General features: G+C 39.0%; 1 protein-coding gene across 4 annotated transcripts in view; it reads right to left on the reverse strand.

Annotated features, from left to right (window-relative positions):
• The window catches only part of grm8a (glutamate receptor, metabotropic 8a), a 351,812-nt gene that overhangs the window by 20,757 nt on the left and 307,171 nt on the right, over nt 1-23,884 (reverse strand). For all 4 annotated transcript variants that reach the window (XM_041781265.1, XM_041781266.1, XM_041781267.1 and 1 more), the window contains 3 exons: nt 22,666-22,812; nt 19,057-19,478; nt 14,963-15,329 (listed from right to left, as the gene is read on the reverse strand). In XM_041781265.1, coding sequence (XP_041637199.1) covers nt 14,963-15,329; nt 19,057-19,478; nt 22,666-22,812 — 936 coding nt within the window. The remainder of the gene's footprint in view (nt 1-14,962; nt 15,330-19,056; nt 19,479-22,665; nt 22,813-23,884) is intronic.

Raw genomic sequence — 23,884 nt, forward strand, 5'->3', positions numbered from 1 at the left:
GGTTTTGGTTTTATTTTTGAGGCAACAAGTGTCCACTTTTTTTCAAGCTTCAAGCTGAACTAATCTTTTTTTTTTTTTTTTTTTTTTTTTTACATTTCACAAATCTTTAAAGATTTAAACCTTTTTTTATTTTCAGGGATTTGTTCATCTGGAACTCTGCTTGAATCAATGGTTGTTATTTTTACAAAATTTAGAGGTTTTATGTTGTGGTATCTTCTAATAAAAAGGGAATGTTCTCACAAACATCATGACTGAAAAAGTGTTTGTCATAAGTTCACAAATGTTTACATGTTGATGTGTACTCTTAGGGGAAGAGCAGACCTTAAAATATTTTCCTCTGCCAAAGAGGGTGAGTACAATCCAAAAGATGATGAAGAATACAATATCACTGCTACACAGAATCTATTGAACAAAAAAAGGCAGCTAACAGGTGATATATATTTTTATTTATTTAAAAATGTAAAAAAAAAAAAAAAGCCTTATGTGTTTCCTTACATTTACAGATTGAAGACACTAATGTTTATTTATAAAGACTACATGTCTTTACATGTAGTCTGTCTGACCGAGGTGAAGTATTTCCCTCACTAGCAACTTAAATGTAGTAATCACAACCTCACAGCAACAGTTATAAAGCCAAAAACTTTGAATTTCTCTTGGGATCAGCAGGATCAGCAGTAGAGCACTCATTAAATCAGTGCTTCAAGGCTTCATTACTAATGTTTGGTGTTTTTATTTGACCTAAATTATATCCACTGCATTTAATCCAACAGCAAAATTCCATGAAATAAAATACATTTCACAGAATTTACATTTTGGATGTGTTAAAACTGTACAAGTTCTAAAAATCATAAACCAAACTCAACTGATCAATCTGCAGTGCCTGTGCTGAGGGTTTCCCCCTGTATTTGAGATTTCTTTGACAAACAATCTGTCATTCTCTAGTTTGACACATGCAAGGATAAAGAAATGACAGAACGGTGAAGGTGAGACGGAGAAAAAACAAAGACATTCAACCTCCGTCTTTCTTGGTTTTGTTTCTGAGATGTAAGCATAAAGGAGACGACTGTTGCTTTAAGTTATGAAAGGGAAATTTTTGCTGTAGTTTGGATTTTTTACTGGTCTTTGCTTTTCTCTACTCCTCCCAAGAGAAGAACATATGAGTGAGTGTACGTGTGACTCCAAGCGTCTCAGTGTGAGGTCCCCCTTGGGCGTCCCCCTCATCCTTCAACATCTCACTGTTTGATGTCAGGATCTGACACTCACTGTCTGTCTCTCCCCCACTCTCAACCAAACCACTAAAATCCCACCAGCACCATGGAAAGGCTTGCTAGATCCATCTATCAAAAGTGAACGCATACACTGAGACACACAAGGCCTGTTAGAGATAATCACTTAAAGGATTGGTAAATTCTGACAGAACAAGGAAGACATGGCATCTAAATCCAGCAGAGTAGAGACACATTGGTCAGAAGTGATCTGCCCTCTGTTCGCTGATCCAGGCGCATTAGGAGATATGAGTTTATGTGAAGAGGAATCAGACGGGTGCGTTACTGCATCTATGAAAGCCATACTGATAAGATTTGAAATTTAAAGCTTTCATTTTTGTGTTCATTGCACTCTCAAACCTCTACAGATGATACATGACTGGTCCACATCCATCACATAACAGCACGTCACTCCACTCCAGCCCTCCATCGGCTCAAAGACTCACATCAAATTCAAAGCCCTGCTGATCACTCATAAAACAACACAAACACTCATCCAGGTGTACACTCCCTGTGCCCACTCTGCTCTGCCAATGAAAAGTGCCTGCATCTAACTTCACCACGGGGTGCTAAGCAACAGCTAGACTCTTCTCCTTTGTAGCGCCCCTGTGGTGGAATTAATTACCAAACTCTTTTCTGTCTGCAGAGTCACTTTCCACCAAAAAGCTAAACATTTGGTTGAAATACTCAGCTTTTTCATGAACACTAAAGCACTTAAAGATACATATGTAGAATTATTGCAATGAAACATCTAAACAAACATGCAATTTACAACAAAACACCAAGAAAAGCTAGGGCGCTGTGTAAAATGAAAATTATAACAGAATGCAATGATCTGCACTCTCAAAAACCCTTATTTATTCACAACAGAACATAAACAACCTGTACTGGAAATCCCTGCACAGGCTCATGGACACTTCCAGAAATCATTGTTTGTCAACAGAGTTCACAGTGCCATCCACAAATATAAGTTAAAGCTGTGTCATTCAAAGAAGGAGCCACATGAACAATCCAAAACATTGAGTCAAAGCCCATTTAAAATGAACTGAGGCAAAATGGAAAACTGTTCTGTGGTCACATGAATCAAAATTTGAATTTTTTTGGAAACCACAGATGTGTGCTAATATTTTTCATAAAACGGTAAAATGTCTCAGTTTCAACATCTGGTATGTTGCTTATGCTCTATTGTGAAGAAAGTATGTGTTTATGAAATTTGCAAATCATTGCCTTCTGTTTTTATTTACATTATACACAGCCTCCAAACTTTTTTGGAATTGGGGTTGCATTTTTTTGTCAAGTTTTTACATTATTTTGAAATACTGTATCAGTTTTCAAAGTCAGAGAAATCCTTTATCTTTATAGTTGTAACACTAAGTGTCTCATGTCTACAGCCATCATGACAGACCTCTCAAAAAAATCATATTTACACTAAAAGCATGTGCTAAACTGACGTACAGTACAGTGCAGAAGTTATGGCAGGTGTTTAAAAAGCTTGTAAAATAAGAATACTTCCAAATATAGAAATGTTAATTGTTGAGTTTACCAATCAACAAAATGCATGAACAGAAAAAGAGATAGCACACAATAAAAATCTAAATAAAAATAAGTATTTTGTATGACCACTCATTGCCTTCAAGTCAGCATCAATTCGTCTTTCTTTCTTTCTTTCTTTCTTTCTTTCTTTCTTTTATACAACAGTGGTTCATGCTACATTACTTAATTAAATTATGGTCAATGTATGTCACCAGGAACAATAACAGACGCTACGGCTGTTAGACCAAAGCATCCCAGTTATAAATGAATCTCCTCTGACTGTTTTGAAGGTTTTATTCTTCCTGGTAGCAAACACATAGCTTGATTTCCTCTATACAGAACTATTTGTTTTTCAGGAAAGCATTGAGCATTTCTGACTGTCCTCGCTTACTTCACAGCTATTACAGTAATCACCACCAATCACTACGCAGGCCTATGCTGGGATAGAAAAACAACAGAGTCTGACTCACATAATGTACTGCATCAGCGTTTAAGTGAATATTATCCTGAAGTATCTGTTTATGGTCTTGCATTTGCTGCAGCTGAATCATCCGCTGACCAGCAGAAGTACAAATGGAAAAAAAGAAGTTAGAAAAATTCCTTTTGAAGGCGCTTGTGAAGCATCTTGTTTGGAACAGAAGTGGGTGACTCCTCCTTTAATTTGACTCCTCTGCATCTTTGTTGAACATTTATCTTTCTCTATTATTAGCCTGGCTCTCTTCTTCCATCGTTAACTCTGTCTGCAAGACATTGTTGGTGTGGATTTGCTCGCACTCCCACGCTCTGATTCATTCCTTCTCCTTGTGTTCACACTTTCTGCCTCATTTTCTTTCATCCTCTTTTACTTTAAATTTTTGTTTCCATCCTCTCAGCCCACTCTCTCTCTCTCATTCTCTCTCTCAGTGCATCACTTTTATGCCTCCCCCTCTGTCCCACCCGCCCTCTTCAGATTACTGTAGATTGATCACCGCCGGTCACTCCCTGTAAGGATCTGGGCGGTCACAGGCTCTCTACGGAGACCACAGTCACAGCCATAAATCTGTGCGAAGACAGCACTCTGTGTATATGTGTGCGTCCAGAGGGGCAGAGATGGATTTGTGAGGCACGTATACAGAGTATGTGCGTTTTTATATACTCCTGAGAACCAAACGCAATCAAGGGGGGAGAAAAAATAAGGACTGTAACTCAAAGTGAGGCTATTTGCCATTCTTCACCTCTTAAAAGGAGCAATTTGGAGGTTAGGACTCTTGTGTGTTTGACAGTAGTGTGTAGTGTGGGTGGGTATGTGTGAAGAGAAAGATGGAGAATGTGCCACAGAGATAATGTGAATGGGAGGCCTTGAGAGACACAAAGTGCAAATATGTGTGTGAATAGCAGCATCACTGACTGAACCTGTGGAGTCATCCTGTTCTGAACATGCAGCTCTGTACTTTTCTTACCATTACGCAAAAATCAGTCTGTTCCTGAGCTGGGTTTGGGCTGTACTGAATACTCTGTTGTTTCATAGTTGAATGAAGATTACCTTAAAGGTATGAGTCACTATCATCATTATTAAATATTATTTTGACAGAAGTGAAAATGGAGATAATAATGGTGCTGAACTATTCAAAATGTGTAAATAATATGGGATAATTTTTTTTTTTTTTTTTTGCTTTTTGCATTTAAAAAAATGTATATCCCACAACAAACCTATAGCAAGGGCTAGACTGAGATAAAATCTCTGCTGTGTTTTTTTGGCCCACACCAGCCCCCAACAACAGCTGGCTACACTGATGATTAATCTAAGAGATTTGTGCAGCATACTATTAAATATTAACACTTTTGCACTGTCTTACCCCTGGGGTACATCATTTCCAAATTTGAAAATGCTCTTATTCTGAAAGAGACAAACTTTTGTTTTTTTTAGGCAGACATGATGGTGACTTAACTATGGCAAAAGGCATTAAACAAAGTGTTCAATGTCAGATTGATCAAAAGTCAGAGTGGAATTGTGGTTGAGCCTTTTGTTCAACCACCACAATTCTACTATATAACTAAGAATTTTTGGCTTGCAGAGAAGCAAAGAAGCAAAGCAGGAAATGTTGATGTGTGAGGTATGAGCATGGGAGGAAAAAGAGAAATGTAAGCAGCAGAAGTGAGTTGAGGCGAGGCACGTAGAGCAGATTAAAGTCAAATAAACACACACAAATATGGATTGCTCTCTCCAGGTGAGTTTGCCACAAGTTAAGGAGTTCTAGTATCTCGGGGTCTTTACGAGACTGTTGTGGTGAAGAGGGAGTTGAGTTGGAAGGACAAGCTCTCAATGATCCTCGTTCCAACTCTCACCTATGGTCTTGAACTTTGGGTAATGACTGAAAGAATGAGATCACGGGTTCAAGTGGTCGAAACAAGGTTCCTCAGTAGGATGGCTGTGCTCAGCTTTAAGCCCTTGAGCCACGTGCAGCAAAACATGGAGTCAGTCTGAAACAGGCTTTAGAGATCCGTGAGGAGTTCAGACATCCATAGGCAGCTTGGAGTAGAGCGGCTGCTCCTTCGTCTTGAAAGGAGCCAGCTGAGGTGGCTAAGGCAGCTGATAAGGATGCCTCCTGGATACCTCCCTTCTGAGGTTTTCCAGGCACGTCCAACGTCTGTTCTTATAACTCTGCTTAGGGGGGGTAAGGGAACACTTTAAAATCAAGGGGCGGGGTAAAAGTTAGAAGTGGGACTGGACTGACAAAAATGTGTCTTAGGCAAGCTGACCCAGCCTTGCTTGTCAATCGTCAGCAGCATTGAGGGGTCATTTTTTAATCCAACCACCTCAGCGGTTTATTTCAGAACTAATCATGCTGTTGGGATAACCATGGCATAATGAGGGAGAAAAGCTGCTTAAAAGAAAACCATGTGCATAGTGCAATATGCTAGATATTCTAGGAAGCCCTATACAGCAAGCTCTCCTGTCAGTTTCCATTTAGTGTGTCCATACTTTAAAGGGTTAATACAATAATCACGTTGCCCGTTTAAACAAACTGATTTTCTCAGCATAGGCTGCATTAAAAGTGATGAAAAATGATTAAAAAATCTGACCTTCTAGTGAGAGTCTTAACAGCACAAATCACATGGTGTTTGACATTTTCATACCAGATTAAGGCCACTTTCAGATGTTTTCTTAACTTTGATGCAGTTTGGTTGCAGTGAGCATAGTTGTCTATTCAGGAATTAATGGCAATGTATTGTATGTATTCATTTGTCTGCATTTGTGGCCCTATATGCATTTCCAAACAGTTTTGCAGCCATACTATCTCCATTAAACATGTTGTTTCAACACCTGCAAATCTGAAATGTCAAGCTGTGTGATGAAATACTTCACTGCAGCTGCTAAGTGGACAAGCAAGCATAACACATGACCAATAACCAGTCACCATGCCTACTTAATGATGCAAGGAAAAATATATCAGAACCATGAAAGCTGTTAAAAAAAAAAAAAAAAAACGACCTACACAGTGAGTGGGTTTATGGATAGCTGTGGGGAAGCTGTTTCTTCCTCCGTGGGAGGCAGGAGATAACAAGCAGACCATATTTAAGACATCTGGAGAAGGGGCTCATGGGGGGGAAAGGAGAAGAGATACAGATAAAAAGGAGGAGACAGAGACGGGAAAGAAGGAAGTAAGAAAGTCTATAGTGTCAGGAAAAGCAATGATGAAGCAGAAAGAAAGAGAGCGCCTTGGAGAGGATGTACCCTGTGGTTAGGGTTTTACACCAAGCAGAGAGAGGCAGGGGGAAGCACATATGCACACACACACACACATAACACACACACACCTACAGCCTCTCCATTTCTGCAGGGTGCGGCACAAGCTGTATGGAGGCAGGAGCCTCTTCTTGGTAGCATGACCTATTTCAAAACAATAACTTCCCTGGATGGTGATGGTTTAGCATCTCCCTCTTTCTTTTTCTCACTGTTTCCTTTCATGTCCCTGTTTCTCACTCTAACTTTCACTTTCATTTTTTTATCTTTTCCCTTTTCTCTGTGTTTCTCCTCCTCTGCCTGCTGTGACTCAGAGCTGTGTTGGGTATTCAGAGGAGAGAAGTGTGAGGGACAGGACGTGAGCGATGGGGAGGGATCAGAGGGAATGAGAATAAGAGCATATGTGGAAGAGATACAGTGAAAATACATGTGAGGAGAAAAGGGATGTAAGAGGCAGAGCAGTTGACAGACTAGAGGAACAATTAGGCTTCTATTTCACAAACAGGCTGCCTTTATAGTCAATATATTGGTGTGTTGAAAAGTCATTTTCTTGAGCTGGAAGGTGACACAATGTAACCTTTGTTGTATCTAACACAGCCTTCTAACTCTAACATAGCCTTCACCTCTTCTTCGCTCTGAAAAAAATATGTGTATACCTACCCTTTTATACACCGTTCATCGTGTTAGTAGAAAAAGAAAAATCCTGCATATCCCCCAGTCACTGAAGGCTTTAACCTTGTAAAAATGATCAAGAAGAGGGATTTCACTCCTCATACAATGGTCTGACTAATATGAATCTCTAATGGATCATGACAGGAAGACAAGTTCATTGTTGAACAGCAAAACATAGTTCTCCAGAGCTACTTACAACTTCACAGTGGGAATCAAAGGTTGAGCCCTGTGATTTATGCATTCACAGAATTGTCAAATTGTCCAATAAAAATGGAATCCACCATTCAGATGGAATATCGATGAAGTAGACTAAATGTGGATAAAATGCTGTTTTTGTGAAAAAGAGAGACGTGTATATGAGGTAAATATTAATTCATTCAACCTTTATTTAATCTCAAGATGCCACTGAGAGCATGCGCTCATTTACAACGACGATGAGAGTACATAAAAATATCCCAGGGGAATGCTAATAAGTGGCACAACCCATACATCCCTCGAGGCTTCAAACTTGAGCTTTAGAGGCCAGATCAGGCTACTAGAGATTTCTACATTTACATTATGATCATCAGTCAGGACCAAATGTAATTATACAGTATGAATGAACTAAAACTCCTACAGTTTCACTTTTGGAGTTTCAGTTTGTCTTATAATGTTGTGAATGTTTCCTGTTGCCTGAGTATTACACTGTCACTGTCATTACATTATATCAGGTGTGTCCAAAATATAGCCTGAGGGCCAACTGCTGTCCAACAATAATTTAAATTAATCTATGATTAATCTTTTTAATCAGTGGACATGCTTAACCTGACAGACCAGATAGACTGTTTCATATATCCACTGCATGGATATATGAAACAGCTTCTAAGTCAACTGGTTCCCCAGTTGACTTGGAAGCTGACTGGACAAACCCTCTATCACATTAATGACGGGCCAATCAGAACGACAAGACAATAAAGCAGAAGATATGTTCAGCTCCTACGATTGCCTGAGCTCTACAAATTAGCGCTACCATAGTGTTTGATCAGCATAGCATGTTGGTGGCTAAAATTCATGCCAAGCCTATTAGGAGAAGTGCAACAACAACTGCTCTGCTAAGAGAAGCTTTCGTAGTGGCTCTTTGCTCTTGTTTGAATAAAGAAATGTGGTTGAGGTCTGACTAAACTACCACTTTTCTACAGATACATCCAAGCTAATTGATACTGTGGCAGTAGCAATTGTATACACTGGCTTAATGTGCAACTTGACCCCACCCGTATCTTAAACTCATGCTGAGACGGGTCAGCAGGAGAGCAAAAACATCTTTACCATTACGAAAAGCTTTCATTGTTGTTCTTTGCTTTTCATTCAGTAAAAAAAAATCTGGTCCAGTTCTGATAAAACCACCGCTATAACATGGCTACATCTGAACTAGTTGCTACACTGAAGGCAGCCATTGCTGACAGCTTACAGTACAGCTAAACTCCACCTGTAGCTACCGCCTAGTTCTACACAAATGATGATGATGATTGGTCAGAATCATTTTTGGTTTAGCACAAACCTGGAGACTGAGGCTTTTCAAAATGGATTTGTCTGATGGCAGTCTGGCAAACTGAAAAAAAAAAAATGGGGAAAAATTAAATGGAATTTTAAAACATTAAATCTGATTGTGGGCCTGAACTGGTTAAGAATATCAATAATCAGTAGCTGTCTAAATATGTGCTTTGCTACCCAAAACTGTGTAACACCTTCAGACTAACCTCAAGATTCTCACATACAGTTGAAACCAGAAGTTTACATACACTACATAAAAAGGCATATAAACTTTTTTTTCTCAACCTCTAACATTAAATCAGATTAAACTTTTCCTGTTTTTGGTCAATTAGGATTACCAAAATTATTCCTATTTGCTTAATGCCAGAATAACGAGAAAATGATTTTTTTAGACAATTTTTATTACTTTCTTCAAAGTCAGAAGTTTACATACACTAAGATTACTATGCCTTTAAACAATTTGGGAAAGCCCAGATGATGATGTCATGTCTTTGGAAGCCACTGATAGGTTTATTGACAACATTTGAGTTAATTAGAGGCACACCTGTGGATGTATTTTAAGGCACACCTGAAACACACTGCTTCTTTGTGTAACATCATGGGAAAATCAAAAGAAATCAGCCAAGATATCAGGAAGAGAATTGTGGACTTGCACAAGTCTGGTTCATCGTTGGGTGCAATTTCCAGATGCCTGAAGGTGCCATGTTCATCTGTTTAAACAGTTATACACAAGTATAAACACCATGGGAATGTCCAGCCATCATACCGCTCAGGAAGGAGACGGGTTCTGCGTCCCAGAGATGAACGTGCTTTGGTCCGAAAAGTGCATCTCAACCCAAGAACAAAAGCAAAAGACCTTGTGAAGATGCTGGCTGAAGCTGGTAAGAGTGTGTCATTATCAACAGTCAAACGAGTCCTGTACTGACATGGGCTGAAAGGCCACTCTCCCAGGAAGAAGCCATTACTCCAAAAGAAACATAAAAAAGCCAGATTACAATTTGCAAATGCACACAGTGACAAAGACCTTAATTTTTGGAGACATGTTCTGTGGTCTGACGAAACTAAAATTGAACTTTTTGGCCATAATGACCATCGTTACATTTGGAGAACAAAGGGGGAAACTTGCAAGCCTGAGAACACCATCCCACCCATTGGCTACACCAATTCTGCCAGGAAGAATGGGCCAAAAGTCCTGCAAACTATTGTGAGAAGCTTGTGGAAGCATATCCAAAACATTTGACCCAAGTCATACAGTTTAAAGGCAATGCTACCAAATACTAATGAAATGTATGAAAACTTCTAACTCTCAAGAAAATAATAAAAAAAAATTGTCTAAAAAAATGATCTCTCTCATTATTCTGGCATTTAACAAATAGAAATAATTTTGGTAATCCTAATTGACCAAAAACAGGAAAAGTTTAATCTGATTTAATGTTAGACGGTGAGAAAAAAAAGTTTATGTGCCTTTTTATATAGTGTATGTAAACTTCTGGTTTCAACTGTATCTCAAACACCAATGGCAGAGCTAAAAACAATGAATGCACTGAGAATCCAGAGTTAAAGTCAAGTGATTTACTCATGTATATGTTATCATTATCAGTAGTTGCTTTAAAATACATTTAGAGTCATTATTGTGCAAAATTAAATAGATTCAATGCTTCTATGAGGCCACTAGAGAGCACTGAAGATTGATTAGGATGTCCCTGATGGTCATTCAAAGAGAAAATTAATCATAATGTGAATCGTGTTGTCCTCCAACCTCCAGCTAACTTCATTGCATTCCCCGTCCAAACCTATGCCCTTGGTAGAGCCTTCCTCATTAAAGCCCCATCAGCGTGTGCCATCATTACCTGTTTATTTCTTTCACACTTGTCCCTCTCCTCCCTCTCTCTGCTAGCTAGCCAGCTGCCACACACTCCAGAGGATATTTCCAATTAGGAACAACATACACAGGCACACAATCGTGCACGGGTGAATATTCCAATTAAATACAACACATCAGGCAAATGCAATCCTATGCTAACGTGCAGAAAGTCACTGGTAGACATTCTCATTAGTTGAATAAACATGGCTTATGTTTGTGTGGAAGGGGGAGTCTACCCTTATGGTAAGTATGAACTCTTCAGCTAGTCAGATAGCATACAAATACACAAAGCAAACACAAAAATATAACTGTTAGAGACATATGAAAACACCTGAGTGGCTCCCACAGCCATATATTTGCACTCACACAATTTAAATGTGTCATAAAGCTTCAGATCATTGACGCACAGCCCATGACTCTTCAAAGCCTATGAAACACTCTCCATATTAGGCTAAAATTGCAATAATGTGAGAGGGAAAGACAGGTTGTTATTAGAGAAATAAAAGGAACAGACTCACTTTAAACTTCCTGCATAACTAGTATCAAACCAGCCGACTTCTTGATGGAAAGAGGAGGATAAAAACACTATGAAACATCCAGAGAGAGTGTGATTTCCCTGATGTGTGATTAGAACGGACCACTTTGATGTAAGGTTTTTGGCTGAGCGACAAAGGCGTGCACCCATCTTGGAGGGAAAATGGGCTGAGATATGGCAAAAAGGGAGAAATGAAAAGGGCTTGACTGACAACTGAAAATAGGGTGAGACAAAAGAGTCGACTTTTCTATGGAGGGAGGGAAAGGAGAACTTGAACCTTCTGTTATATATTATTTAAAACACCACTGGAGAAACTATGAACACTTAAAACTGTTGTTTTACTCTGTACATTGGTTGAATGAAGAGCGTTGGGTTTGTATTTCTGTGTGGTTGCATTTGAAACCAATAAATGCTGAAATGTCATCTGTATCTGTTTCCAGCCTCGCCCACATGTCTGTTTAGAGCTTATCTATCTACTCCATGTGCACGCTAACAGTTCACTAAGGTTTTGATTGTGACATACAGCCTGTGACAACTGCAATCAATTCCCTGCCTTGAATCTCAATGAGTCTATCAGGTGTTTTAAAGCAACAGCAGCACTATCAAGAAATGGAATCAATACACCACCTCTGGTTTAACCCATAATGCGTTGCTATGTGTTTACTGTATTATTACTGTATAAATCAGATTGGCTGTTTGAGTGTGCCTATCGTCATGTCTCCGAAAGGCTTGAGCTGATAATGTGAATGGACTGCTCTAATAGGAGGTCACACAGCCAGTTAATTTTAACATAAGACAATTCACCAACCCTTTTATGATTAAAACAACTTCACTTCAATCACTACCCTCTTACTGCACCTTGTCACAGACAATGGCAGGTGATATAAGAAGATGAAACACTCAAATGAATAGACAAAGAACAATCAAACAAGTATGAGGTATGACAAACCTGACATTTCTATCAACTAAACAAGAATTCAGCTGACATATGTCCAACTAGACATGTTTCCCTATAAGAAAAGAGGTAGTTTTCAAATAAGCAGAATTTATTCCTCAATTTAAACTTCAGGAACAAATAGCCTGCTTCAAATTACTTCACAGTTAAAACACATAAATGATAAAAGGCTGTGATGCTTAATGGGGATGTTTGGGGGACAGCTGGGTTATTTTTACTGCACAAGTCAGAAATTTAAGAGAGCTGATGTTTTTCATAAAGATCCAAATATGCACTGACGTAAGTCATATCAAAGACAGGTAAGAAAAATGTTGAGTACATCGTTAATGCAAAAAAATTGTGTTGTCTGTGGTTAAACTGATGTTCCTAATGTCAGTTAGACTGAGGAAACTATAGCAAACAGCAAGGAAGGATGCGTCTAAGAGGATCAGGAGACTGTGAGACTGATTTTGTCATGAATAGATTTGTCTTTTGGCTCTCTGACAAACTTTCTGCCTATTAGCCTTCTGCTTGGTCATCATGCTAGCAGTGTTAATGCTAGCAGCTACTGCTACTTCGAATTAACAGTTATTAGAATGATGACTCTTAAGTGACTAATGCGATTGTTCGTGTTAAGACTAGAGCACTTTTTTCCTCTCCTCAGGAACTTTGCGAGGCATGTTAAACAAACCCTGTCGTGTTATCCTCCTCTTAAACACTGATTAACTCCACCAGTGATGCCATGTTACTGGACGAGCTGTTGCTTCTCAGCGCTGAGGCTTCTTCTTCTTCTGTGGGGCTTAACAGCGGGTCACATTCTATGGTGCCACCTACTGTTTCGGAATGTGGCATCTTGTGAGAAAGAAAATGTCTTTATTATCAGTGGATTTTATCGGTTAATACTCTTTTATCGGATAACAAAACTACAGGGGCCTATTTCCATAGCCGACTTTTTAAGCGCTATAACCTCATTTTCAGAGCACTTCTCGCATTTATTGTTGCTACGTTACAAGACTTGACTCCCCTTCCTTGGTATTATATGTATGGGGGGGGGCTTTTTCTACTGATGACATTTTAAGTCACTGAGCCCTTCAGACCTATTCAGTATCACAAATGTTTGCACATGGAAACTACATGGCTAGTAGGGGTGGGAGAAAAAAATTGATACAGCACAGTGTCACGATATTTTGTCTAGTGATATATCATATCGTCTTGTCCATCAAGTATTGATTCTTTCAAGCTAATTGCTAATATGAACTGAAGTCTATGATAATGGAAAAATAAAATCAATTGATTGGACAATTGTTTGTCCAGTGAGGTCGGCAGAGGTGACAGTCATAGAGAAAGTTAGTACAACAAACATGGCAGCACCAGGGGATGGACATTAGGAATGCAAGCAGGGCACGAACAAGATAGACATCACACGAGGTTTGCAAGAAGTGCTACATGAAAATAAAATACTGCGGAAATACGACAAACTAATGCTGAATCAGCTAAACAGTTGAAAAAATGGTATAGATCGCAATATATGGTATCGCAATACTCACTGTATTGCAAAATGTTTAAAATCACAATAATATCGAATCATGACCCAAGTATCGTGATAATATCGTATCGTGGGGCCACTAGTGATTCCCACCCCTAATAGCCAGGGGCTTGATTTTACACACCTGACTCAAACACCTGAATTCAATAATTAACAGCAGTATATCATTGTCCATACAGTGTATATCAGTAAGGATAAATTATTGACCAATTGTGCAAATATTGTGTGTAAATCTATTATTCCGATAATGAAATATATTATAAAGGCATTTGCTGACTTCAGTTGTAGAGTCAGAGCTGTTCTTTGTTTTGCCTGTGATGCCTGTTAGAATTGGTTATATGCATTTCCTTGCTACTTATTAACCTCTCTTACAACCAGATATGTATGAACAAATAAATAAATAAATAGATAAAATAAACTTCTTTTTAAAACAACAATCATCGGTTACCTTATCAGTACTGGCTGAAAATAATACTTACTGTGCATCACTAGCCTGAACCATGTTAAAACTTCCCAAACAGTCACAACTTCTCCTAGCTTGTAAAAGTTACATCCTCCTCACATCATATCTTCATTAATAATTGACACAGGTAGGAGGACTACACTGTGCAGTACAATCCTCTCAAAACCTGGAGCTAGGCATGGATCCAGTCAATCAGCCAGACAGAAAATCCTCTTGTACTCACGGGGGATTGTCGGGAGATTTTGGACTCTGAGCCATTAGTATAGCTGCGCACACAAAGAAAGTATCTATTTCTCAGCACCAAGAGATGCTGTCTTGATCTCTGAGAAGTTGTCAGCAGAAAGGAAGAGGCAGACTTTTTCCTGTAGCAATGCATGCAAATTTATGACTCAAAGATGTCATTGTAAAACTTAATATTGCAGCAAAATGGGCTCAGAAGAGCTTAGTCATGCTCACAGGAAGCCCATAAACTGCACCTGCACAACCCACCTGTGTGTGAATTGTCATTTCACAAAAGATATTGCACATGAATACATATTTTACCTAAGCTCCCTGTTCTGTAAAATCTACTCAAATACACAAAGAAAGAGAGCAGAAACCAACATAATTATACTGCTATCTTTCCTGTAGATTTTATAGCTCTAAATATAAAAATACATATCTTAAAATCCCAAATAGGTCATATACGGGGTAATCCAGCAGACAGTCAGTCACACACCATGGTTTCATCCTCTCTGCAGACTCATAAATCCCAAAGATGATGAAGATGAAGTACAGACATCTGCAAGTCATACACAGACTCTGGAGACTGATGTACGTGAAGAGAATGTTAAAACTGTGGTCAAAATACCAAAGCTGAGTAAAAAAACAATGGGGGAAAAAAAAAAATCACTCACCCTCTCTGCAGACTGTGATGTTCCAAAAAAGATTGGAATGAATGCCAGCCAGATGATACAGGTGGTGTACATGGTAAATCCGATTGGCTTGGCCTCATTGAAGGTCTCAGGAACCCCCCGCGTCTTGATGGCGTAGACCGTGCACGTCACCATCAGCAGGATGGAGTAACCCAGGGAGCAGATGAGGGACAGGTCTGAGATGTCACACTTGAGGACGCCACGCGCCGACATGGGATCCTGTGTCCGCTGCTCACCGTAATCCACGACTGTGTGGGGAGGGTCCACGGCAAACCAGACAAAGACCCCCAGTAGTTGGACAGAGATGAGCGAGAAGGTGATGACAAGCTGGGAGGCCGGAGAAATGAACCTGGGAAGCAGAGGATTGTTGTTTTCAGGAGGTGGTGAAGCAAGAAGAGACACAATTTGAGTTGTCTGAAATGTGTGCCCTTCAAAACAAGGCACTGTGCTTCAATGAGCTCAGTTTCTAATATTTAATTATTTATTTTCCAGATTTTGGTCAGTGCAGACTTTTAAACTTTCCCCAAAAAAAATAAACAAAAAAAAAATCTTGACCACCAGCTTCAAAACAAGGCTGTTTTTCATACTGTCTGAAAAGTTGATAGAAGTTTTCCACTTCACAGAAACAATAAATTATATTCCTATACATTCACCCACACACTCTCAGAGATAGGGTGAGTCGAGGAGAAAGGTAATGATGAGATCTGAGCCAAGAATGAAAAAGAGGGGCAGTGAGGAGCACTGGAGAGAGGAAAAGTAATGAAAGATGAAAGAGAGATATAAATGAGGACGAATAATACCCAAAACAAAAGCACGATTCTCATTCACATTCCAAGAAAGAGAGAAAAAAAATCTTCTTCAAGCTCAGACTTATAGGATGCTCAGTGCCTGACTGCCTTTGCACAAAATACAAACTGGAGCCTGAAAAACAGCCTTAAAGGTGTCTTTGCAGAAAGTCATTGTTGTCCAACTTCATCATTTGCATCCCTTGTCACATCAGTCATCATCAAAAGATATTTGACACATTATAAAATGAAAAATCTGGCAAAGAAGATCCAGGACTGTCAAGCAGCTGGAATTCTACATGAAACAAGAATGGGACAACATTCCTCTCTCAAAACTCCATCAACTGGGCTACTCACGTCCAAGATGTTTAATAGAAGAGGGGTTGTGACAATATGGTAAACATTGTCCTGTTCCTTTATTTTTTATGAAATGGTAAAAAGTCTTTGTTTTAACATTTAACATGTTGTTTATGAGCTAAAGAGAATAAAACATGGGTTTATGAGATTTGCAAATCATTTTATTCTGTTTTGATTTTAATTTTACACAGTGCCCCAACTTTTTTTGCAATTTTGGTTGTAGTTGTTTAACTTAATTTCCAATAATATAATTTACATAACACCTATGTTTTAAGCAAACAACTACAACCAAAAACTAAGATGATTAAAAACTTATACAGTAAATAGTATTTCCTTAAGTGGCCACTTGAGGCTGGCTCCAATGGTGAGTTGATCCCTATTAAGCCCCATTAAAAAAGCACACTTTACAGCAAAAATGGGCATGTCTAACAACAACATGAACAACATGATTTCAGACATCTTTATAGTGTCTATGCTCATGATTTTGTGTATTTAACTCTAGCATATCTAACCCACCCCTTTGAATTAAAGAGACATTTCAATATTTTTGTGGCCACTTGGCGATAATGATGGCATTAGCCTCCAGAGATTTCAGCGTGCATTGGTAACAAAGGCAAGGAAGCTAGGCTATACAGCCCTAAAATTGGGTACAGTTGCTCCACATAATTGAGTGAATTTCTAGTAAAAATGGGACAAAGAAACCGAATTGGCTCAATTGTACAATGTGCCCAGAAATTTTGAAAAATTGTATTTTTCCTCAAAGAAAGCCTCTGTGTTTGGCACTTTGTTGTGTTGCAACTTTAGGCTATGTGTTCTCCCACCTCAGCATATTGTCATCTTCTGATCAGCTCTTTGGTTCTGCCTGCTTCAACAGAGACAACAAACTAAACTAAAACTAATTCAGCCTGGTTTTCCACTTCAACCGCTGACACACTGTTTCACAGAGTAAACACATTGAGCTGACTGTAGCTTGTCTAATAATCAGCAATTAGAATAAAGCAACAGCCATGGACTTACTAAGAAAGTAAAGTTGTTACTTGGTCCCACTCATGAAAGCAGTAGCTCTCCGTGTTTGTGGGCATGAGCTCCCAGTTTGCACACCTATACGCCCAGGTAATCTGGGATCTCTCCTGCTGACTAGCTTCCACTGAAGTTTCTCCCCTCCCTCCTGAAGCCTGCTGAGTCTCCATCTGCAAAATTTGTTCCTCCGTGCATTCCAGCTCATAATTATCCCCTTGTATCCACAGTACACAGATGTCATCATCACTTGAGTTAATATCAATCATTTATACTTTTAGGTTAGTTTAGTTTATGGTTGCTGTTTCTGTCGAAGCCCACAGACCCAACCAGCTGATCAGGAGATGACAATATGTTGTGGCAGAAGAACACATGGCTGAAAGTTACATCTTAAAATAGTGCCAAACAGAGGCTTTCTGGGGAAGAAATAAAACACTTAAAAATACTGAGATTTAGTGTAAATTGGTATTAGTAAATTTTTACCTGAAATTCACTAAATTAGGTCTGAGTAACTGTACCCGTACTGTCTGTAGCACCTAATACCAGTGTTTCCCAGACTTTTAGACTGGTGATCCACTTTTTACAAGGTACAAGCCAACTTTGTTTTCAAGACCTTATTGCTTATCTAGTCTGCTGTCTGTGTTGTCCTCATCTGATTGGTTGTGCTGATGGCTGGTGCTAGCGTGGACAACATTAATTCTGGACTCACTCTACTCTTGACCTGGTGCTTCCTGTTCCAGAAGATGCCACTTCACCTCTGTCACATAGGCTTTCTTCATGTGCTCAAAGCTGCAAATCATGTGTGTTTCTTGTAAAAGTGGACCTGACTGAATATCCCTTTAATAGTATAAGGTTCAAAGGTTTGCATGATAAGAGGTATGGTTGCTTTGAGTGGCAAGTGGGTACATTTATCAGCTATCTGACCAACATCACCACAATACCAGAGTTTCAGTTCAGATAATGAACTTAACCTCAAGGCTGTTAATGTGCCTTTTGTGGACTTTTTTCAAACACTTGAGAGAAAATATTGATCGTTGTTGTTTTTTATCATTTTATTTATGTTAAAAGAAGCCAAAGATGTCCATGCTTTTGCACCTGGCTTATTAGCCTTTCATTGTTTGTTATGTATGGCTTTATTCATGATGGCCTGTTCATGTGAGACATGGTTGTGGTTTGTGTTTCCCTGTGGACAAATAGAGTTGATATGAAGACCACTTCCTAAAACTACTCTGTTTATGTCTTTTATAGAGTCTAATGGCAGACTATCATTTTGATAACTGTTTACTACCACCTTAGGTTTTCCAAGAGGAGCCCTTCTGCCCAAATACGGCACCTAAGGGCTTCATTAAAGGCCTGAAAAGGGCAAAACAAACACACAGATGAGATCACAGTGGCCATGTCTATTATTTATAGCTTTGCTTCTTTTATAGTGGTAAAACCAACTTTTATAAAGAGCCAAAAATATTCAAATGGCTTTGCCAGTCTTTCCTGTATAACAGGCAAGACATCAGGAAATCCCAAAAGCTTTCTTTGTATTATTCATCGTGAACAACTACACTATTCCTACAGCGAGTGTTGCCAGAGGAAAAACAGTTGACCATCTGGGCAACAGGGACATGATCCTGAACACTATTAAATACCACATTAACATTTTAGCCACTTAGTTGATGCTCTCTTCCAGAGTCACTGTCACTGAGTGCAAACAGCACAATAGGTGAGTGTGAGTTCATTCCTCTCATGCATAATGGATGAAAAATAAATGATGAATAATGATTGCAAGCAGCTTAGGGAGGAACGGGAGGTTAGGTTTGTGTGAATACACATCCAAACCTGGGTGTACAAGGGAAAACAGACAGTGTCCTTCAGCGCTGCTACACTCATCTGTGTCTACATGAGAGAGAGAGAGGTAGCCCTCACCTGGGTGCTGTTACAGACTTCTTCCCTTGTTCAAAGATCCGGTGTATCCTGTTGGTCTTTGTTAGCAGTGCAGCGTAGCTGAAACACATCCCCAAACCCAAGAAAATCCTCCTGAATGAGCACACACCCACATCTGGCGTCGCAATCATCAGGAAAGTGATGGCATAACAAAGGAAGATTCCGGTCAGCAGCACGTAGCTCATCTCCCGGCCTGACGCCCGCACGATTGGCGTGTCGTTGTAGCGGACAAAAGTGACGATGACAAAGGAAGTGGCGATGATGCCCAGCATGGAGATGAAGACGGGGATGATGGCCCAAGGGGAATGCCACTCCAGTTTGATGATAGGGATGGGAATGCAGCCGGTGCGGTTGGTGTCAGGTCGCATCTCATATGGACACAGCTCGCAGGTGAACTCTGACGCCTGGAAAGAGAACAATTTGATCATGAACTTAAAGGTTTCTTTGCCAACTCACTGAAATTTTTCAAAAATGAAAGTGACACGAGAATTGACTTTTTATTGCTGATAGGACCAGAAACAGTGGGAGATCTTTAAAGCACATATTGATCAATCTAATTTCTTTCTTTGATTGAGAATTAATACTGGGGAAAAAATATAAATATACCATAAATAACAAATACTAAAATCCACCTTTTCTCTACACAAACATCCTCTCTAAGAAAATGTAGTCACTATCTCCCTGTGCTGATTCATTTAAGAGAAAACAAGCCAATTTTACTTTTTGACTTGTTTTAATACTATTTTCCTTTCTTCTTAAATCCCAAACCTATAGTAAAGAAGCAAACAGATTATTGATTTTGCTCTGACAAGCACTGCCTGCTGCTGGTATGGCCAATATTTTCTTTTTCCTTTATTGCTTCTTGAACAGGGGAGCTCTTTGCACGTACACTTTCTAAGTCATAGATTTTTCTTACTAAATAAGAAGGGCGATAGCCTGCCAAATTGTCCCCAACCATGATATAATTAACACTGGGGATGCATCTTTATAATGTGTGTTGAGGCTCTTTTCCCTCACCTCATATTATGTACTTTCATTAGCTCTAAAAGCATCAGTGGGATTCTTGCTGCATATGTAAATCTAAAATAGGATCACTAAATGGCCCAATTGTTGATTGCCTGAAAAGAGTGAAACATAACAAAACACACAAGGGGACAAAATTCATAGTAACTGCATAACTATGCATAGAGAAGTGCTGAAAGCTAATGCATGCAGGAAAAACATGCTTACAACTTCATATTAGCTTTTACCACAGAAATACTCCAGGTTATTCACTGTGAAAGCATTTTACGAGTTGAATATCTGGATTGTTAAGCAGTTGCAGGGAGTTCAAAAGAGGTTATGGATTATACACAAGTCTTCATTTTTACCAACAGAAATCTCAGTCAGGACACTCTTCCCAGTTTACAGTTTTGTGTGGCAGTGAAGGCTCTGCTCAAAAGATGCTCCCTGGATTAGTCAAGCAGCATGCTTTGACTTTCCTAGGAGTGCCTAGCTAGAAAAACACCTTATAGATTGACATCACAATGGACGTCAAATACAGTGAAGTTTAGTTCAGCAGCAACATACTCTGGAGTAGCATGAAATTATGAGGGTGCCACAAAAGCTTTAGGCTTAAAGGGAGGCAGCTGGGGTGGAGGAGGTGATGCTTTGTCAGTAGCAGTGTGGTGTCATCAAGGTTGATGAAACAGAGATCATTGAGAAGGAGGTCATGTTTAAATGGAGAAGATAGGGGCAGTAATTAAAACCAGCTGGCTGTCAGCTGATTGCAGCAGGGCATATGACTTTGGTGTCCTGCATGAACTACAAAAACTTTAATCATTTAACAAGCCAGTCAGCCCTTTCCTTGTGTGGGTTTATCTAAACAAGTCTTATGGAAAACTGACTTTTTATAATGATGGAAAAAGTCATCAGTGTTTATTTCCATGGTTTTATAAAAAGAATGTAAGGTTTATTGAGCCCCACTAGAAACCATTTTTTACTATTTTCTAGTACAAAACAATCTTTGCAACAAAAGTAAAAAATGTTTACGGGAAGTTTGCTGTCTCTTGTTTGTTACCCTGAAAAGCAAGTGTTTAACATCATCATTGCACTCTGAGAACCACATGCTGGCCAATGCAGCAATGATTAAAGTGGCAAAATAGTGGCTCAAGGATATCATTATCAATCATATGTATCCTTTAATACTGTATCCTATCATATTGTATCTTATCTTACTATATTGTATCGTAACCTATTGTATTCCATTGTATCCCATCTCATTGTAGCCTATCATATCGTATCATATCATATCATATCATACTGTATCACATCACTGTATTATATTGTATTATATCGTATTTTATCACATCTTTTTGTATCATATTGTATCATATTGTTGGTATAGGTACAGTATCATATCCTGTTGTAACCTATTGTATCCCATCACATCATTTCCTATCCTGTCACATTGCATCATGTGATAGCATATCATATCATATCATGTCCTATCCTTCCTATTCTATTGCACTGTATTGAACTACATCCTATTGCCTGTTGTACTGTATCCTATCATATCCTTCCCTATCCTATCCTATGTTACCATATCATATTGCATTTTATTGTATTGTATTATATGGTATTGCATTGTATTATAGCCTGTCATATTTTATCCCATTGTATCCTATCTTATCCTATGATATCACATTGTATAGAATGTCATTGTATTATTTCATATCAAATTGCATCATAGTGTATTATAATTTATCATATCCTATGTGATTCCATCATAGACTCAGTGTATAAAAAGGCACAACGCCTTTACCTGCTGAGGAAAATAAGGGGATTCATTATCAAGAAGGACATTTTAACAACTGTTTACAAATCACTGAATCAGTGCTCTCTTTCAACATAACACCCTGGTTCAGTTTCATTTCAGTTAAAAACAAATCAAAGCTTTCCCAGATCATTAACCAAGCAAGTAAAATAACTGAGGAAACTCAATCTCAGTTGTCAGAACTCTATACCCAAGCAGTTAAAAGGAAAGCCAACCACATCACAGCTCCCACACATCCACTACATGAATCTTTTCAGCTTTTACCATCATGTCATCACTATAAAGTCCCCCATAGGCAAGCAAAGCAGTTACCTCAATTCATTTATCCCTACTGCCATAATCATTTTAAATAAACCATGAACATTCCCCTTACAATACCTGTTATCATACACATTCTAGGCATATTTGCAGAAAGTATTTTAAATATATCTTTTTATCCAGTCTTTTATTGTATTAGAAATTTTTACTCTGTTTTTAGGAATGTAATGTTTTAATGTGTTGCCTTTGGTTTGCATGTCACACTGTACGTTAAGAATGTATATTGAATGTATAGTATCTTTTTGCATCGTATTATATCATATCATATCATACCGTGCCATATAGCATTGCATGGCATCACATCGCATTGCATCTTATCATGTTGTATTGTCAGTTATTCTCGCACCCCTTGGCAATCTATTGTCACACGCTGGGAAAAATAAATAATGAACCAGCGATGGCTTCCACAATAAGGGCAACAGCAGACAGTGGTGTCCTGTAGTTTTACAAATGCCTACCTGAAAGTGGTACCCCTCACAGCGCTCGCAGTGCCAGCAACACGGCACCCCTTTGACAACTTTCTTCCTTTCGCCTGTTCGGCATGGGATGCTGCATACAGAGGGTGGGAGTGATGGGTCTCCTGTTTTCCAACGCATAGCCTCCACCTGTTGAAAAAGAGAAAATTAGACAAAGAAAACTGTTCATAGTTTTATCTTCAATGCAACGAAAGATTGATTTGTTTGTCCTGTAGTGAAACACAACTTTCCTCTTCATTTGGTTTATTATTAAACTCCAAGATTGGCAGCCATCTGTTGAGGCTCACATTACTTTGTGTGAACAGTCCTTTAACAGTCAGTTTCCTCTGTGTACCTGCAGAAAGAGTGTCTGCAGGGCAACTTGGAGAGCAATTAGCACAAGCAGATCCTCTGATCGTTTTCCTGAGGCCTGCCGGGCACAAACCTAAAACCAGCTAGTCTGGAAGCCAGCAATCAGACCATAATCAGATCTGGCACAAATAGGCCATCTGCATTTCCTTCTGTGTGTGTGTGTGTGTGTGTGTGTGTGTGTGTGTATGTGGGGGTGGGTGTGTGGGGGTGTGTGTGTGTGCGTGCGTGCGTGTAAAACCATGTTTGTCAGTGTGTGCATATGTTCTACCATGTGTGTTTTGTTTGTTTGTGCTCATGTCACGCTGGCATTGTAGTGAATCCCTGAGCTTTCCGTATGTCTGAGTTCTTGAGTGTGCGTTTTAATTTGTCGTAATGTGTGTGAATGTTTGTAACTCTGTCATTACACCGAGTCCCTGAGGTTCAGCTGTTGCCGAGGGTGTGGAGGAAAATGGGGCATTACGGTTTTAAACAGGCACATAGTGTACCAGTCCAACGAAAACTAGTTAGCAGGAAAAACCCATCAGGGACTGAGAGAATGGACTTGATTTGATCATTGACACACAAAGAAACACACACACACCTCAGGCATTTACGCATCAATATTGGGTTACTAGCTGTTAACATTTTATTGTTGCAAATATATCTGTCAGGAGAAATATTCTGTGTGATTGTGTGCATATTATTTTTCTGACACTTCTGAAAGCATTTTATTTTAGCCTGTTTTTCTTTGTTCAGTGTTTTTCACTTATTTATCACAGCTTAAAGAGTTCTTGAAGGATTTTACATGCAGATATCCAACTTTAAGGACAACCTTAAACTACATAAATATTGTAAATATTTGTGACCAAAG

The sequence above is a fragment of the Cheilinus undulatus genome, linkage group 23 (assembly GCF_018320785.1).
Source record: "Cheilinus undulatus linkage group 23, ASM1832078v1, whole genome shotgun sequence".
Lineage (NCBI taxonomy): Eukaryota > Metazoa > Chordata > Actinopteri > Labriformes > Labridae > Cheilinus > Cheilinus undulatus.